At 49.5% G+C, this 18,188-nt stretch overlaps 1 protein-coding gene across 14 annotated transcripts in view; it reads left to right on the top strand.

The window, feature by feature from the left end:
* The first annotated feature begins 307 nt into the window (after positions 1–307).
* Positions 308–18,188, top strand: part of AZIN2 (antizyme inhibitor 2) — a 37,040-nt gene continuing 19,159 nt past the window's right edge. For 2 of the 14 annotated variants that reach the window (XM_073792435.1, XM_019938174.3), the window contains exons 1-8: positions 308–453; positions 547–1,503; positions 2,983–3,156; positions 12,379–12,551; positions 13,524–13,679; positions 14,471–14,636; positions 15,853–16,015; positions 17,175–17,287. In XM_073792435.1, the coding sequence (XP_073648536.1) occupies positions 1,399–1,503; positions 2,983–3,156; positions 12,379–12,551; positions 13,524–13,679; positions 14,471–14,636; positions 15,853–16,015; positions 17,175–17,287 (1,050 nt within the window). In that variant the 5' untranslated portion in view covers positions 308–453; positions 547–1,398. Of the gene's footprint in view, positions 454–546; positions 1,504–2,982; positions 3,157–12,338; positions 12,552–13,523; positions 13,680–14,470; positions 14,637–15,852; positions 16,016–17,174; positions 17,288–18,188 lie in introns of those variants that run through there. The other 12 variants (XM_033838506.2, XM_019938172.3, XM_019938176.3 and 9 more) reach the window with 12 other exon arrangements.

The following is an 18,188-nucleotide window of genomic DNA, read 5'->3' as shown; positions in this document are numbered from 1 at the left end:
CCTGCCCATTCTCCAAGATCTAATATCCAGGAGCTAAGCGTCCCACCGCGTAGACGCTCGGGGTTCTGAGCTAGCAGGCCTGCAGTTGAGATTTCCCAGCGTAGGGTAGCGGCAGAGGCGTCTCTGTAGGACTGAGGATCACGTTTGCGGAGCCGGCTAGCAGGGTTGAATGCTTTATGTCGGAATCGACCAATGGGATGGTGGCACCCAGTTGCCAGGGCTACGGAGGGGGGGCCGAGCGGAGGAGGGGCCTGAGCGCCAGGGGCGGGGTCTGGGGGGGCTTATATAAGTGAGCGCCGGGCGAAAGGCGGGGCGTGGCGTCGGTGGCTGCCGGGCGGGAGGGCGGTAGGCCGCGGGGCCCAAGCCGGAGGAAGCTAGCGAGCGGAGGCGCGGAGGTGCCGTTTCACTCGCTGGGGGGACCTATGGGTCGAAGCCGTGTAAATGCGTTTTAAGGCGAGTGCGGGGGAGAGGCTTGGGGAGCCTCGGGAGCGGTAGTTCTGGGCTCCAGTGCTGACCTGCTCCCTGGCCCCTCTTGTCTCCTCTCAGCAGGGGCCTCGGCTCCGCAGCTGCCACTCCTCCTCGGGGTGCTGCACAAGTTTCGAGGTCACCGGCGACCCCCCCTAGCAGCGTGCCTGACTCTGGCCCCGCGAAGGAGCACGGGGCTTGGTAAGGGGGTTTGGGGGGGCGGCACCTCGGCCCTGCACTCAGGAGGGCTCACCCGGACAGAACCTCAGCCTTCAGTTCTTGCCCGGGAGCCCTCGGCCATCACCCACCACGTGGAGCCCCCACGCACGCTTACCGTCCTAGCACGTCAGGACCAGCCCGGCCCCTCTTTACAAACGGTTAAACTGAGGCTCCGAGAGGGGACGGGGCGTACCCAGGGTCACGCAGCAGAGAGCGGACTCGAACCTCAGCTCTCAGGCTGAGACTCCTTGGTGGGACCACCTGCAGCCACTTCAGGTGGGCGTGGTCAGGATGGGGGGGGGTCACCTGGAAACTTCCCCACTCGGCTTTCCTGCTCTTTCTCTCTCATTCTTTCCCTTTAAACCCAAACCCTAATTTCAGAACTGGAAAGGGTCTCCAAAACAATGCATCCATTTTACAGATGGGGAAACTGAGGCTCGGAGAGGCAGTGACATCTAGGCAGATAATGCCTTGTCCCAGTCCAGGATTCCTGATCGTCCTTCTCCTTCACTCCTCCCAGTGAACCTAAGCTCCCCAGGCTTGTGCTGGGGGCAGGGTGTGACAGGAGTGGGCGCCCTGGCCTGGGGAGGTGAGGGGTGCAGCTGACACCAGCCCCCCAGCGGCCCCCTCACTCTCCTCCAGCAGTGTGTTGCATACTTTCTAAGGCGCCGGAGGCAGCGGCAGCTCCATCCAGCCCATCGGCTCCTCCTCGGCATGGCTGGCTGCCTGAGTGAAGCGGACTTCGTGATGGTGGAGGAGGGCTTCAGCACCCGAGACCTGCTGGAGCAGCTCACTCTGGGCACCTCACAGGCCACCACGGTGAGGGCCTGGGAGTGGGGATGGGTCTTCTGTTCTCCCAGCAGGCTCAGCTGCCTCCTAGGGCCCACATCTGATTCTTTCACTTATTTGGTATTCATTCCTTTCTGTTTGTGAGAGACGTCTCATTTTTTCTCCAAATTCCTGGTCCTTGCTCCCATACCTGCCCCTCCTGTGTTCCCTGCCTTCATGAACAACACTACCATCATCTACACAGGCCTCTAGGTCAGAAACCTGGGAGTCCTCACTGCCCCTCCCACACCTGGGCACCCCCAAACTCTGTGAATGCAGCCTCCTTGAATTACCCTTCAGTACGTTCTTCTGGGACCTCACCGTGTAGTTTAGGCCTCATCTCTCTAAAACTCTCCTAACCTTTTCCCTGCCTCATCCCACCCCTTCCAACTCTATCACAGCCCTGCTCAAAATCAGAACTCTTCGGCAGTTTCCCCCTCCCTACAGGGTCCAGGCCCCTCTGCCTTCACAGCCCCCTTCCTGGCTTTTCCCACGGTGTGTATTATGCCCCATCAGAGCTGAACTACTCTGCTCGTATTTCCCGAAGATTCCATGGGCTCCATTATCACTCCTTTGCCCAGGCTGTTCCCGCTTCCCTTCTCCCAGCCTCTCTTGCCTCTTACCTATTTCTGCTCATTACTTATTACTCATCCGTGTCACCTTTTCCTGACTGCCCCAGGCAGATTTTGTACTTTTCTTCTCCATGGCCCCCTCTGCATTTTGTAGAAACTCCTGCTTAGCATTGATTGAATGGGCTTGTAATTGCTTAAGGGGTTCTTTTGCAGGCCCAAGCATACTTAGCATACTTGCATAGGTATGCTTGGTCAGACACCAGGGGGGCATCAGTAAAAAAGTGTTGCATAAAAGGGAAACTGAGTCCCAGAAAAGGTTTAATTAATGTGGTCTCACCAATGGCCTCATATGTGTTCAACCCTCAGTAAACAGCTGTCCTCAGGCATGGGTTGCAGTAGCAGTGGGACTACTTCAAGTCTTCTTTGAACACCTAAATGCGAAAGGCAGTGGCTGTAGGCTGTGGGTCTTCAAGGAATTTATCTTTTTTTCTGGAGAAAACAGTTGTCTATATACACAGAGTTCTGATACTTTGGAAGCATGTGCAAAACGCAGTGGGAGCATTAAAGGCGGAGTTGCCTTATTGGTTTGGGGGAAGGTGGCATTTCAGCTGGAACTTGAAGGTGGATTAGGAACTTGCCAGATACATGTGGGGGAAGGATATTCTGTATGGAGGACATGGTGGGAATAAAGGCTGGGAGGTGGAAAATGATCTAGGATAGAGCTGGAGTTTGAGCTGAAGTGAGGGAAGGGACTGGAGCTGGATCACAGAGCCTCGAATGTCCTGTAGGCTTGGGGATCCCCAGAGAATTTTAGAGCAGGGTACTTGGGAGGACCGTGAATGGCACGCACTAGGAGGAAGCTGGGTGGGGTCTCATATTCACCCTTCTTGTTGTGCAGGAAGAGGTCGCTGCCTTCTTTGTGGCCGACCTGGGAGCTGTAGTGCGAAAGCACTTCTGCTTTCTGAAGTGCCTGCCGCGAGTCCGACCCTTTTACGCTGTCAAGTGCAACAACAGCCCAGGTGTGCTGAAGGTCCTGGCCGAGCTAGGACTGGGCTTCAGCTGTGCCAACAAGGTGAGCCCCTGCCCCCCACCTGCACACTGACCCTCACTGCCTACTGAACACCCACATGGCCCGGCTGCAGCTGCTGTGGGTGGACCTGGGGAAGCAGGAGTGACCTGTAATTGGCCCCTGCCCTCTGGGAAGGGCCACCACATGCAAGGGGTGTAAGGGATGAGGGTGGAATTTGCCAGCCTTGAAGTTCCACATTGGAACCACGTGTGACCCTGGGTAGGTGGGTCACCTTTTTAATGGAGATTTTCAAACTTCTTGGCATAGAGCTATATGTGATATTCTTCTAATTAAAACAAAACAAAAACACCATTTTATCATTGGTTTTATTTTTTTCTTTTATAATATTAATAACGTGTGACTGTACATTTTCTTAACTAATCCTTATAGAATTTTGTTGTTGCCAGTTCTGCTGCCTTTCTGATTTGATTAATGCTGTTGTCTTAATTCCCTCCTGCTCTCTTTAGATTTGTTTATTACTGTCATTCTCTATTCATTGAACTCCTGCAGACACTAGACAGTGTGCTAGACACTGTTCTAGGTAGGGCTGGCAATACAGTGTTGAGTAAAACAGACTCTGTTGTCCTTGAGTTGAATGCACGGCTCATCTATTTCCATTCTGTTCTTACTTGATAAGTCTTTTAGCTATAAAGGTTCCTCAGAGTACAGCTTTGGACATAGTTATTCATTCAGCAACATTTATTGAGCACCTACTGGGGGGTCAAGTACTTTTCTAGGTGGGGATTTAGCAAGTGAACAAAACAAAAGAAGTCCCTTCGTGGAGCTTGCTTTCTAAAGAACAAACAAGTGAAACAATGAAAGTCTATGGTATTTTAGATGGTAAATGCTGTGGAGAAAATTAAAGAGGGAAAGGGAAGTAGAGAAGAGACATGGATGTCGGGAAAGAGGATTGTACTTTTAGATGGTTTGGCCAGGGAAAGCGTCACTGAAATTTGAACAGAGATCTGAAGGAAGCAAAGGATCCAGGCCAGGTGGATAACCAGGGGAAGAGCATTCCAGGCAGAGGGACCAGCAAGTGCAAAGGTCCTGAGGTGGGAGCAAGCCTGTGGGCATTGGTTTGTGATATTGTTATTACAGTTATTTAAAAATGTTTAGTATGATTGTTTTGAGGGGGAATCCCTTTTAAACCCTGGTCAGCAATATAGCTGGGTGTTGTGCGGAGGATTCTAGAAAGGGATCTGGAGGAGACAGGAGGAGAGCTCATCTGGGTAGGAGGCTGGAGGGATTCCAGGTGGGAGAGAGGTGCACACCATGGTGGACGGTTGGAACGAGCAGGTTCACCTTTATCAGAGACGCATGTTAGTGTCCTTATTTGTAGGTGAGTCTCCCTCATGTCACCCGTGAAGCCCCTTTGCATCAGCTCTTGTTCTGCACACCTGGTTTCATGCATGCCCCACATAAAGCCCCGTGGAGTGCCTAGGAGAAGAGATTGCCATTTTGCAGTTGAGGAACTGGGGGTCAGCTTCACACAGCTTGCTGGTAGCAGAGCCAAGATTGCCCCCTGCAGCATGCCGGGTCTCTGCTCTGACCGAGGAGGAAGGGGACCCTTTTCCATAACCCTTGGCCTAGGGGTGAAGAACAGGACCCAACCTCACTGACTAGAGTCCTCTGCTTCCAGAAACCCAGAGGTGGGGCCCTGTGCTGGCCCTCAAGCCTCAGGACTGGCCTCCAAAGGGCAGAGTTGTGGCGTGTAGGGCTTGAAGTCGGGGGGGCGGACGTTTGCTGAGGGCTCCTGTTGTGTCATGTGCTTCGCCAAGCGTTTTCTGTACATGATCTCATTTGACTCTTGAAACAACGCTGTGAGGTAATTATTATCACCGTGATTTTGACAACAGCCCCATGAGGAAGCAGTTAGTGTATGAGGCAAGGAGGCACAGAGGTTTGAGGGATGCCCTGGGAAGGGGCCGCTTGAGTATGGCAAGGGGTCTCTGACTTTATCACTGCTGTCTTTGCCAAGATCCCTGGGGAGGGGATGGCAGAGCTGAGACCCCACCCGGTAGGTGGGATCATGTGGCCCTTGGGTGCATTTCCTGAGAGGTGGCACAGCTTTTCTTGGAAGGCCAAGGCTGCCCTCTTCTGGTTGGTTGGAGCTGGTGGCCACGCTGTACAGCACCATGCTTTGGCGGCCACTAACCTAGGGTCAGGCATGAGCTGGGACTCGGTGTACAGATATGCATCAGACAGGCTCCAGGGTCAAGAGCACCAGCCACGCCTTACACGGGGCTCTGGTCCACCCACCCACCTTCCCAACGACCTTATGTCACCTCTCCTACCCCATCCCTTGCCCTCTCTGGCTGTCTCCCTCAGCATCCTCCCATCTTAAAATGCCTTCTCTGGACACCACATCGTCCCCCAGCCCAATCCCTCGCTCCCCCTTCGTGGCCAAACTGAGTTGTCTACACTTGCCTGTCTGCAGTCACTTGTCTCTTTCCCTTAGCACCCAGTCCTTAAGCCACTGCTTCCCGACCTCCACTCATCATTCCAAGGAATCTCCTCTTGCCAACGTCCCCAGCAATCTCCAGGATCCAGTGAGCACTAGACATTCATTTTGAATTATTCAAATAATACGTTGATTCATCTGCAAAAAAAAAGTAGAACGTCAGCTTTATGTCTCCAGAGATAATCAACATTCTGAGTTCGGTGGCCACATGGTATTTGAAAAATACTTACAAATATGATCCATAGGAAACATACAAAATATCTTGTGATTTTGTAACAAAATATAAGCTGTTCATGTGGTAGGTGTTGTGCCACATAGCTTTATTTTTATTTTTTAAAATAAATTTATTTATTTATTTATTGGCTGCGTTTGGTATTCATTGCTGCACGTGGGCTTTCTCTAGTTGTGGCGAGTGGGGCTACTCTTTGTTGCAGTGCGCGGGCTTCTCCTTGGGGTGGCTTCTCTTGTTGCGGAGCACGAGCTCTAGGAGCACAGGCTTCAGTAGTTGTGGCACGTGGGCTGTAGAGCGCACGCTCAGTAGTTGTGATGCACTGCATGGGCTTAGTTGCTCCACGGCATGTGGGATCTTCCCAGACCAGGGCTCGAACCCATGTCCCTTGTATTGGCAGGTGGATTCTTAACCACTGCGCCACCAGGGAAGTCCCTTACAGTAGCTTTAAGCTCAGCAGGTTTTGGAGATGTGTCCATGTTGATGCTTTTAGACCTTGTAGGGGACACTCCTGGTTCTCCTAGCTTTTGATCTCACCATGAAAAAGTGTGTGTGTCTGTGTGTGTCTGTGTGTGTGTGTGTGTGGTGGGAACACTTAAAGTGAGATCTACCCTCACAAATTTTTAAGTGTTTAATAAGGAATTGTTAAGTATAGGCAACATGTTGTACAGCACATCTCTAGAACTGATTCCTATTGCAGAACTGACACTTTATACCCATTGAGTAGCGACTCCTCATTTGAAACATTCTTTTTTTTTTTAGTATTTTTTAATTTTTTTTTTTAATTTTTATTTATTTTATTTTTGGCTGCGTTGGATCTTTGTTGCTGCGTACGGGCTTTCTCCAGTTGCAGAGAGCGGGGGCTACTCTTCGTTGCGGTGTGCGGGCTTCTCATTGTGGTGGCTTCTCTTGTTGTGGAGCACGGGCTCTAGGCGCGCAGGCTTCAGTAGTTGTGGCGCACGGGCTTAGTTGCTCTGCAGCATGTGGGATCTTCCCAGACCAGGGCTTGAACCCGTGTCCCCTGCATTGGCAGGCGGATTCTTAACCACTGCGCCACCAGGGAAACCCTAAATTTATTTTTTTAATTTATTTTTTATTGAAGTATAGTTGAATTACAATTTTGTGTTAATTACTGTTGAACAGCAAAGTGACTCAGTTATACATATATATATTCTTCTTCATATTCTTTTCCATTATGATTTATCACAGGATACTGAATAGAGTTCCTGTGCTATACAGCAGGACCTTGTTTATCCATTCTACATATGCCAGTTTCCATCTGCTAATCCCAAACTCCCAGTCCATCCCTCTCCTCCCCCTCCCCCTTGGCAACCACCAGTCTATTCTCTATGTCCCTGATTCTATTTCTGTTTCATAGATAGGTTCATTTGTGTCATATTTTAGATTCCACATGTAAGTGATTATCATATGGCATTTGTCTTTCTCTTTCTTACTTCACTTGGTATGATAATCTCTAGTTGCATCCATTGAAACACATTCTTTTTTTTTTTTTTTTTTGCGGTACACGGGCCTCTCACTGTTGTGGCCTCTCCCGTGGTGGAGCACAGGCTCTGGACGTGCAGTCTCAGTGGCTGTGTCTCACGGGCCCAGCCGCTCCGTGGGATGTGGGATCTTCCCAGACCGGGGCACGAACCCGTGTCCCCTGCATCGGCAGGCGGACTCTCAACCACTGCACCACCAGGGAAGCCCTGAAACACATTCTTTTTAAAAACACAGGCCTAGCCTAGGATATTATGGGTTGGGTTCCAGACCACTACAGTAAAGTGAAGATCACAATAAAGTGAGTCACACAATTTTGTTGGTTTCCCGGCGCATATAAAAGTTATGCTTACACTATACTGTAGTCTATTAAGTGTGCAATAGCATTATGTCTAAAAAAATACTTGAAGTAAAATGTACATACCTTAAGTAAAAAATATTTTCTTGCTAAAAAATGCTGACCATCATCTGAGCCATCAGCGAGTCGTAATCATTTTGCTGGTGGAGGGTCTTGCCTCCATGTTGATGGCTGCCAACTGCTCAGGGCGGTGGTTGCTGAAGTGTGGGGTGGCAGTTTCTTAAGAGAAGACTCTTCCTTTCACTTGAATACCTAGAGGTCATTGTAGGGTTATTAACTGGCCTAATTTCGATATGGTTGGGTTGTTGTATGTCAGGGAATAGGGAGGCCCAAAGAGCGGGAGGGAGATGGGGAGTGGCTGAGGGGTGGAGCAGTCAGAACAGACATTTATCCATTAAGTTCACGGTACGGGCATATGGGCGTGGTTCGTGGCACCCCAAAACAACGACAATAGTAACATCAAACATCACTGATCACAGATCACCGAAACAAATACTAACACTGAAAACATCTGAAATATCACAAGAATTACCAAAATGTGACACAGAGACATGAAGTGAGCAAACACTGCTGGAAAAATGGTGCCAATAGACTTGCTTGATGCAGGGTTGCCACAAACCTTCAATTTGTAAACATCGCGATATCTGCAAAGCACAAGAGAGTGAGGCGAAATAAAATGAGGTATGCTTGTACTCAACAACACGTGCTCTTGGTTTTAAGGACTTTAGAAACATATCCAGTGAAAGTGGACGCTGCTGGGAGCCTGCTCCACCCTCCTGGGGTGCCTCTGACAGTGGAGAGGTCTCCTTCTGCACAGATGTGAATTGCAAGACAGGGTTTGCTTTGACAGGAATGGCATAAGAACCTCTGCGTTGTTCTGCCTCTTCTGGGGACGCTCTCTCCTCCCCTCGGTCCTGTACCGGCTCTTCCTGCTCTCTAGCTGGGAGAGCTCCTCTGGATTCTGGCTCAGGCTCTCTTCTCTTATAAACTCTCTGTCTTCGTAGGGGATTTCATCTCCTCCCATGGCTTCAAATACCCCTAATATGCCACCACCTCCCCTGTTTTGATCTCCAGCCCAGACCCTGTGTATCCAGGTGCTGACTTGTTGCTACACGATGCCTGGAACCCAGTGTGTTCAAATGCACTCATGATCTTCCCCTCGAGAGGGCCCCTGGGTCTGCTGGGCGAGGAGTCCCCCCCAGACATCTAACCCCACATCCCCATGTGCAGTCCCTCACCAAGCTTGCCAGCCATGCCTACAGATGTCACCACCCCCCTTTCTCTGCAGCCTGTCCTGTTTCCCAGGGAGGTTGTGACTGTCTCCCAGAATTCTCCTAGGCCCTTCCTTGGTCCATTTTCACACGGTAGCCAGAGTGACATGCATTTAGACCTTGCATTCAAAATGCCCATCTGATCATGTCCTTTTCCCTCTTGAGACCCCTCAAACTGTTTCCCACCACTGGCAGGGTCAGATATAAATCACATCAGCCTTCTTGGTCTCCCTGTTGGCTCTGCCTGCATCCCTCCAAGCTCATCGTCCCCCACCGTGGGCACCCTGCCCAGGCCACCCCAGCGTTCTCTGTTCCTCCCTCAGGCTGAGTACATTCTTGCCTCAGAACCTCTGCACAGGCCACTTCTCCTACCAGAAACATTCTTTCCTTCCCTTTCAGCCTGGCCCAGGCCTCCTATGGGGCTCAGCTTAAATTTCTTTTTTTTTTTTTAAGTTGAAGTATAGTTGATTTACAGTACTGTGTTAGCTTCAGGTGTACAGCAAAGTGGTTCAGTTATATATGTATATATTATATTCTTTTTTCAATTCTTTTCTATTATAGTTTATTATAAGATACTGAATATAGTTCCCTGTGCTATACAGTAAATCCTTGTTGTTTACCTGTTTTATATGCAGAAGTATGCATCTGTCAATCCCATCCTCCCAGTTTATTCCTCCCTCCCTTCCTTCCCCTTTGGAAGCCATAAGTTTGTTTTCTACCTCTGTGAGTCTGTTTCTGTTTTGTAAATAAACTCATTTGTATCATATTTTAGATTCTACATATAAGTGATATCATATGGTATTTGTCTTTCTCTGACTTATTTCACTTAGTATGATAATCTCTAGGTCCATTCACATTGCTGCAAATGAAAGAATTTCATTTTTATGGCTGAGTAATATTCCATTGTGTGTGTGTGTTTGTATATATATATATATATATATACACCACATCTTCTTTATCCATTCATCTGTTGATAGACACTTAGGTTGCTTCCATGTCTTGGCTATTGTAATGGTGCTGCTATGAACATTGGGGTACATGTATCTTTTCAAATTAGAGCTTTTGTCCTTTCCAGATATATGCCCAGGAGTGAGATTGCTAGATCATATGGTGACTCTATTTCCAGTTTGTTAAGGAACCTCCATACTGTTTTCCGTAGTGGCTGCACCAATTTACATTCCCACCAAAAGTGTAGGAGGGTTCCGTTTTCTCCACACCTCCTCCTCAGCTTAAATTTCTGACCTTCAGAAAACTGTCCGTCACCCCCTCACATCCAGGTTTCCCCATCCCACATTCTCTAGTATCCCGTACTTTTTCTCCATGGCTCTTATCCATTTGTAATCCTATTATTATTCAGTGTTCATTCATTCCTCCCCTTCTTTCCCATCTGCCTGAAACCTCCACAGGGTCAGAGACCCTGTCTGCTTTACTCACCACTTGTTTTCATCAGCACCTGTCTCAAAGCCTGGCAACTCAGTAGATGCTCGAGATACACTTGCCAATTCAACATCAAGGTGTCTTCTCCACTGAAGTGCTGTGGTTAAGAGCTGGTGTGCTAACGTCGGACGGTCCTGGGTTAGAATTATAGCAGTGCCACTTGTAAGCCGTGTGACTTTGGACAAGTCACTTAAGGCCTCTCTGAGCCTCTGTTTCCTGCCTCATAAGATTAATATGGCGATGAAATGAGAATGTCTATAAAATATTTAATGCAATGGCTGGCATACAGTAATCCTTTAATGAATGACAATGGTTATTATTTAAATAATTTTAATGAAAGCTAAACCACAGGTCCCCAAAGTGTTACCATTGCTGCTTCCTCTCACCTCTTGGGTGAAGCAGGGAGTGAAACCACATTTTCATAACTGCTCAGACGTGGGGTCTTTGGAAGCAAGCTGTGATGACAGCAGTTCCAGCTCTGGAGGTGGACCTTTGTGTCTCCCTCTGCTACTCACTGGCTGTGTCACCAAGGCAAGTGGGTTTCTTTGAACTCAATTTGTCCTCTGTAAAATGTGGCCGATAAATATTTCATAGGATAGTTATAGGCATTGCATGCGATAATGCACATAAATACCTCGTGCTGAAAAGTTGCTACGTTAAAATTGCAGTCTTGTTACAAACTTGGGATGGCTGAAGATGGCCCTGTGTCTCCTACCGTGCTTCCAAACTGCCACCTTCTTAATCATGGAGGGTCAGGCTTGAATTTGAAAGTTGGTTCTGCCTCCTACTTGCTCCATAGCCTCTCTGAGCATGTTTCCTTCTCTATAGAATGGAGCTAATACCATCTGGTGGCATATTGTAAGGAGTAAATAAAAGAGTGAGCCTAAAGCAAGGGTTGGAGACTTCCCTGGCGGTCCAGTGGCTAGGACCCTGTGCTTCCACTGCAGGGGGCACAGGTTTGATCCCTGGTCGGGGAGCTAAGATCCCGCAAGGTGCGCGGCGAGGCCAAATAAATAAAAATACATACATACACACATAAATAAGTAAAGCAAGGGTTGGCAAACAATGGATGGTGGGGCTTGTAGAGTTTTATTGGACCACAGCCATGCTCATTCACTTATGCATTACCTGTGGCTGCTTTGGTGCCACAAAGACATTTGAGTAGTTGTACAGAAACTATACGGCCCACAAAGCCTAAAGTATTTACTCTCTGGCCCTTCATGGAAAAAGTTTGCCAACACCTGATGTGAAGCCTCTCATTCAGTGCCTGCTTGTGGTAGGCGCTCTGTGAGCACGGTTGCTTTCGCCATCATCATCATCGTCTGGATCATTAATGCAGCAGTCAGGTGGAGCACCGTTCTGGAAAGGTGAGGAAGAGGAGGCCCTGTGGGGAGGGCCTTGCTGGAGCCGCCCAGCACCATGCCATGCACAGAGCAGGTGTCTGGATGTTGGATGTCCTGTGTCAAAAAGACTATTGGTCTGGTGAACTTTCTAATACATCAAGTGATAGTCTCTAAACATTTAAATCTGCCAGGAAAATGTGTCAGAAACCTGTTTTCAGGGCTACCATGAATCTGTAGAGTGCCTTTGTGTGAATTAGAAAATGTATCCCTTCCTTAAGACACTTAATTGTTGTAAATAAATGTACTGATTTTGTTAGGGCAAGATGCTTTACTGTTAGGAAGTCATAATAAACATACAAATCTACCATGTATTCTCTGAACAGGACCCCTCCCTCCCTAGGATTGTGCAGTAAACCACCCACACAGCTGTACATGGCAGCCCTGCCTGTCAGTGGTGAACCAGCGTGCGTACTGACTTTTGTATACCTGTTGTCTAAAAGTGAGGCCCACTTTTTATGGACCTCCCCAGGCACAGTTATGACTTTGCCCCTCATCTGTGCTTCCTTGGCCTCCGTGGGCCCAGCAGGCTCTGGTGCTTCCTCACCACCACCTTTGGGATCCCACAGGCAGAGATGGAGTTGGTCCAGCATATTGGTGTCCCCGCCAGTAAGATCATCTACGCCAACCCCTGTAAGCAAATTGCACACATCAAGTATGCTGCCAAGCATGGCGTCCGGCTGCTGAGCTTTGACAACGAGATGGAGCTGGCAAAGGTGGTAAAAAGCCACCCCAGTGCCAAGTAAGCTGAGAAGCACTCATGTGGGAGGCTGGGCTGCGTGTGAGGGCAGAGGGAGTGGGAGGAATGGGGCCGGGGCTGAGGACCCTGCCTTGGACCCGGCCAGAGTCACAGGAGGTTGGGGCAGGCACTCCTGGACTGGACCCAGGATGCAGAGCCTGAGTAGGACAGAGGTAGAAATGATGGATTACAGGCCAGGCAGAGCAAAGCCCACGGTACTACGGAGGTCAAAGTCACGGCAGAGGAAGCAAGAGGGGGTGGTGGTTTCACAGAGGAGGTGGCATTTAAGGAGGGCCTTGAGGGGTGACCAGCATCTGGGGAGGGCATAAACAGGGTGTCAGAGTGAACTGCGTGAGCAAACGCATGGAGGCCAGAAGCAGCATGGGGCATTTGAGGGATAAGCAGAAATTTGATGTGGCTGGAACATACCATGTGCAAGGGGGGAAGGAGAAGTGAATGATGCTTGTCACGGGGCAGGGACCCCAGTGCACGTGGGCTTTGGGAGGGGTCAGGGCTGGACATCTTGCTCAGGCTGTGCCTCTCACCTGGTCACTGGACACCCTGGGGAGCCAGGTGGCGGGCCACTCTAGTTCACCCAAAGCAGCTTCCATTTTGTCTGTTTTACATATTGGGGATATCGGGGTTCTCAATAAGACTGTGTTTAAAAAATGGTCCCCCCGATACAAGAGAAGTTGGAAAAGCCTGGCTGGTGTTAAGGCTGATTCGGAGAAGTGGGGCTGCCCAGAGGAGAACTGGTGAGGTTGGGACCAGGGCAGGGGCCCCAGGGAAGGGCCCAGGGACATTTAGGGAATGGATTGGACAGGACTCAGAGGCTGACTGGCTGTGCAGGGAGAGGAAGGGGTCCAGGGGCTTGTGGGGTTGGGTAGCTCTGAGCCATGAGGGTTCACGCCTCTTGACTTAGAGAAGGCTTGGTCGGGGGTGGGGTGGGGGAGTGAGGCATGGCGCCCCCTGCAGAGGTGCCGCGTGTCTCCTCAGGATGGTTCTGTGCATTGCCACCGATGACTCCCACTCCCGGAGCCGCCTGAGCCTCAAGTTCGGAGTGTCGCTGAAATCGTGCAGACAACTGCTTGAAGATGCCAAGAGGAACCACGTAGAGGTGGTGGGTGTGAGGTGAGTGCCCAGAAGCCCCGCCATCGCCACCCACGCCCACTGCCCACTGCCTGTTTTCCCAGGACTTAATCAACTCTGTGTGAGACCTCCCTCAGGGTCTCCAAGGAGGGCCTGTCCCTGGGCCTAGAATTCTGCCATTTGAGAGCTTCCTCCCTTTGGAAAGAAGTTTTGGAGTGTCCCACTGCCCCAACCCCACAGTCTGCAGAAGGTCCTGTCCCAGGAGGTTCCAGGAGGGACCTGGCTTTGCAGGAGTTTTCCCAGCCTGAGGCCAAAGGTCATCCTGGCACACCTTGGCTGTGCCTCTTTTCTGGTAGGGGATATGGAAGAAGCAAGAACTATGACCTAACAATATAGCTTTCCTTTTTTTGGACTTAGGATGGCCAGACACTCTGCTAAATGCTTCATGGACACTGTCCCATAACTGTGGGATCTTATCCCCACTTTATAGATGGGGAAACTGAAGCACAGCTTGTCAGACTGCTGAGTGAGATGTACATCAGATCTGGCTGAATCTGGGGCCCTAGCCCTCACCCCAGAAGGCTCAGACCCAGGGGCAGCATGGAGGGATGGGGGGGGCGCCAAGTGCCAAGGGACCTTGGATCTAGTCTCCTGTCCACTCCTCACTTGCCACATGGCCCTTGGCAGCCCATTTAACCTGTTATGCCCACAGTCACTACATCTGGAAAATGGGCACAGCATCCAGTGTGCTCGGCCAAGTTGCTCCTGGCTGGGACTGAGGTGGTGGTACTTGGGCCCCTGTGTGTAAGCCGAGGCTCTTCCTCCCTTCCCAGTTTTCACATTGGCAGTGGCTGTCCTGACCCTCAGGCCTACGCTCGGTCTATCGCAGACGCCCGGCTTGTGTTTGAAATGGGTGCTGAGCTGGGCCACAGGATGCACATCCTGGACCTTGGCGGCGGCTTCCCTGGAGTGGAGGGGGCCAAAGTGAGATTCGAAGAGGTAACCCTGGGATCGCAAGTGTCACACTGGGCTGGGTGGGGGTGGGGATGGGGCAGGGAGGGTTATAATGATCCCAGGAAGCTCACTGTGAGTGGGTCCCATGTGCTACGTGCTGTGCTTAGTGCTTTACCTGGATTATTTTATTATTAACCCTGTGTTACAGCTGAGCAAACTGAGGCTCGCAGACGTTAACTTCACTTCCTGAGTCCATGGAAGAGCTGGCTGCGCACCCAGCTCTGCCTGACTCCGTCCATGCACCTATTTGAGGCTTAACCAGGCCATATTTGCATAAGTCATAAGGCTTTCTGAGGGTCTGGGTGTGCCCTATTCACCCTCCGGCGGACTGATGAGAAGTCAAGTGGGCAGGGGAAGGAAAAGCCAACCTTCTGTCCACTCCTAGTCCGTCTGTCTCCTTCCCATCTGGAAGGTGAAATCAGGAAAAACGTGTCATTGCAATCTCAACTTTAACCACTAGGGGTCGCTTTTTCTTAGTAAGTGCCTGGTCCTGGAATATTCACATCTTGGAACTGAATTTAAGAAAATAATACGTGATGGACACTAAGAATTAGCTTCAAAGATGAGCATTGCAGCATTCTTCATAACAGAAGTCCAGTGGACTTCCTTGGTCCCTATAGCACTCATGGATTGGTTAAATTATGGTATATTCTTATGGTGAAAACATTTACACACATGGGGAGGTCATTCAGTTTATTGAGTGAAACAGTTTATAAAAACATATATACTTATAGCCCTAACATGTTTATAATAAAAAAATCAGGTTTTTAGGTTTGTATAAAAAAGGAACTAAAGGAGCTACTCCAAACAGTTAACACTGATTAGGTTAATCTGGGTAATAGAATTAGGGGTGACGTTGACCTTCTTTTTCCTTCTCTGTAGTTTCTATTTAAAAAATGTGTTATTTAGCATATTGGTTATTTAGGAAAGAAAAATCCACGTCAGGGCTTCTGGAATCTGAGTACCAAGTCTTAGATTAAGAGTGTCTTTTCCCATTGTAGGGTCATTGAAGGGTGATTTACACAAGTGTGAAGGTCTTGACCCAACTCTGTCTCTGCCTACCTTCTTGTCCAGCTGTCCGTGGTTACCAGCTGGGGTAACCTGAAATCAAAGAAGCTTTCAAGAAATAGACTTGGAGCTGCAGCAAGTCTTCAGCATAAACCCCACATTTCAAACATGTAATTGTCCCCCATCCTCTCAGATTTCTTCTGTGGTCAACTCAGCCTTGGACCTGTACTTCCCGGAGGGCTGTGGTGTGGACATCCTTGCCAAGCTGGGGCGCTACTATGTGACCTCGGCCTTCACCTTGGCAGTCAGCATCATCGCCAAGAAGGAGGTTCTTCTGGAACAGCCTGGCAGGGAGGGTAGGTACCAGGTGGGCAGCGGAGCCCCATTCTTCCCTAAAGCCAGGGACAGTGGCTGGCTGAGCCGGGTCTGTTTTTAAGGGGTGGGGGAAGCTGGAAAATGGGTCCTTGCTCTAGGGAAGTTTACAATCAAGTATTCTCACCCCAAGACACTCTTTAGCATCTTTTTTTTCCTATGCATGTTTATATTTTATGAAGATTGAGATCAAAGCAACCTTAGGGAGAATAGATGCTTTATTAACCCTATTGTACAAATGAAGAAATTGAGAACCAGAGAGAATACAAGTGAATTGCTTAATTGCTAGTAAGTGGTAAAGCCTGCATTTCACCCCTTGTTTGTCTTCTCTCCAAAGTACAGGCTCTTACTCACCCTACTGCTTCTCACAACATATTGAAAGTAATTAATGACAACTTATATTTGTCTAAGCCCACTTTATAGACGACAGAATGTAGGCATGGAGAGGTTGAGTCACTAGCCCAAGGTCACACAGCTGATAAGGGGCAGTGCCAGGATTCAAGTCCAGGCTGGGCTGACTCAAGGCTTCTCTGTCCACACTGCCAACATCAGCGCTCTTCCCTGACCTTCCAGATAGATCAGTCGTCCCAGCAGCCTCTTGAGTGAGAGGTCTGACTCTGATCTTGGGGCTTTTTTCTCTGCTCTGGGACCCCCAGGCACGAGAGCCTGAGGTCAGTGTGCTCTTCCTCGGAGAGGGGTGGTGGGCTCCAGGTGGAAGGTCTTCTGTGTGTGTGTGTGTACGGATGGAATTCTGGCCTCCTTTACACATCTGGGGGATTATACTTTCTAGTCCAGCCGGGAGACCTGGCTTCTCATTCCAGCTCATGCGCTGCCCCATCGTGTGCCTCTGAGCAGGTGGCTTAACCTCTTGGGGTCTTGAGTTCGGGTGGGCTGCTCTTCTGCCTTTGCTGGGGCATTGAGGGGCTCAGATGCAGTCGGGGAGTGTGTCCTGGGCAGGGTTGCTCAGCTGCAAGGTGTTTCCAACACAGTAGTGAACCTCCTCTCACAGGAGGAGGCTGGCAACCTCATAGCTGAGGAAGGGGCAGCCCTCTTGCTTCAGTAGCTTGTCCCCTTGCTGAGCCTGCCACAGTTCCAACCCCTCATGTGCTGCTTGTGCTGCCCCGCCCCCTCCCCTCCCTGCAGAGGAAAACGGCTCCGCCCCCAAGACCATCCTGTACCAACTCAGTGAGGGCGAGTATGGAATCTTCAACTCAGTCCTGTTTGACAACACCTGCCCTACCCCCATCCTGCCGAAGGTGAGCCTACCCCACTGGGCCTGTTTTCAATTGGGTGGGTGCATTTAAATAACATTTGTGTGTGTGTATTGTTATCTAATTTAAAAAAACTAAAACATTCATTGTGGAAAACAGACAATAGGAATAAAGAACGTTATCACCCATAATTCCACCACAGAGACTCTTTGAACATTAGATTTCTTTTCAATCTTTTAAAAAATGTATTATACTTTTTTCCCATAAAGTTGGGATCATATCAATTTGTAACCTGATTTTTTTCCCACTTAATATGGGGTGTAGCTCTTTGCATGCCATTAACCAATCTTTGACAACACGCCTCTTGATGACTACATAATATTTTAGCCAATCTAACTCTAGTGATTGTCCATTTGGTTTCCTGATTTTGAGCTTTGTGGGTCTATCTTGACATCCATCTCTGATCACTGCTCTGGGATAAATTCCTAGAAGTAAAAATTCATCTTTAATGAGTTTTCCATGTTAACAAGGGAATAGGAATAGACAGAATCCTAGCCTCTGCAGAATCCAGCCCAGGGCCTCTGGCAGCTTTAGCGGGCCTTGTTAAGAGGGGAAAGGAAATCAGACACACTTGTAAGATTTTCGCATCTCCAGGCCTTTGTGTGGTCTTGCTTTGGGAAGGAAACGTAAGTGCCTAACTAGTACCTAGACCATCGTGAGCTTTCAATGTGTTTTTGTTTTTCTTTCCGTTTCCATGCTGACTAGTTTTTCCAGAGGCAATCAGATGTTAGCTCCTCTTTGTAGCTCTTCCTGCCCCTCCTCTACGGCTGGCAGAGGGAGCCCCTCTCTCCTCCAGGCGCCCCTACCCCACCCGCGACTTGATGGATATTCATTCCATAGCTGCCTAGTCTGAGTAAGCCTTCCCGACGACGTGCTCAGGAATTCA

The sequence above is a fragment of the Tursiops truncatus genome, chromosome 1, assembly GCF_011762595.2.
Source record: "Tursiops truncatus isolate mTurTru1 chromosome 1, mTurTru1.mat.Y, whole genome shotgun sequence".
NCBI classification, from domain to species: domain Eukaryota; kingdom Metazoa; phylum Chordata; class Mammalia; order Artiodactyla; family Delphinidae; genus Tursiops; species Tursiops truncatus.
The sequence above is the reverse complement of the archived record's forward strand: the minus strand, read 5'-3'. Positions and strand labels throughout refer to the sequence as shown.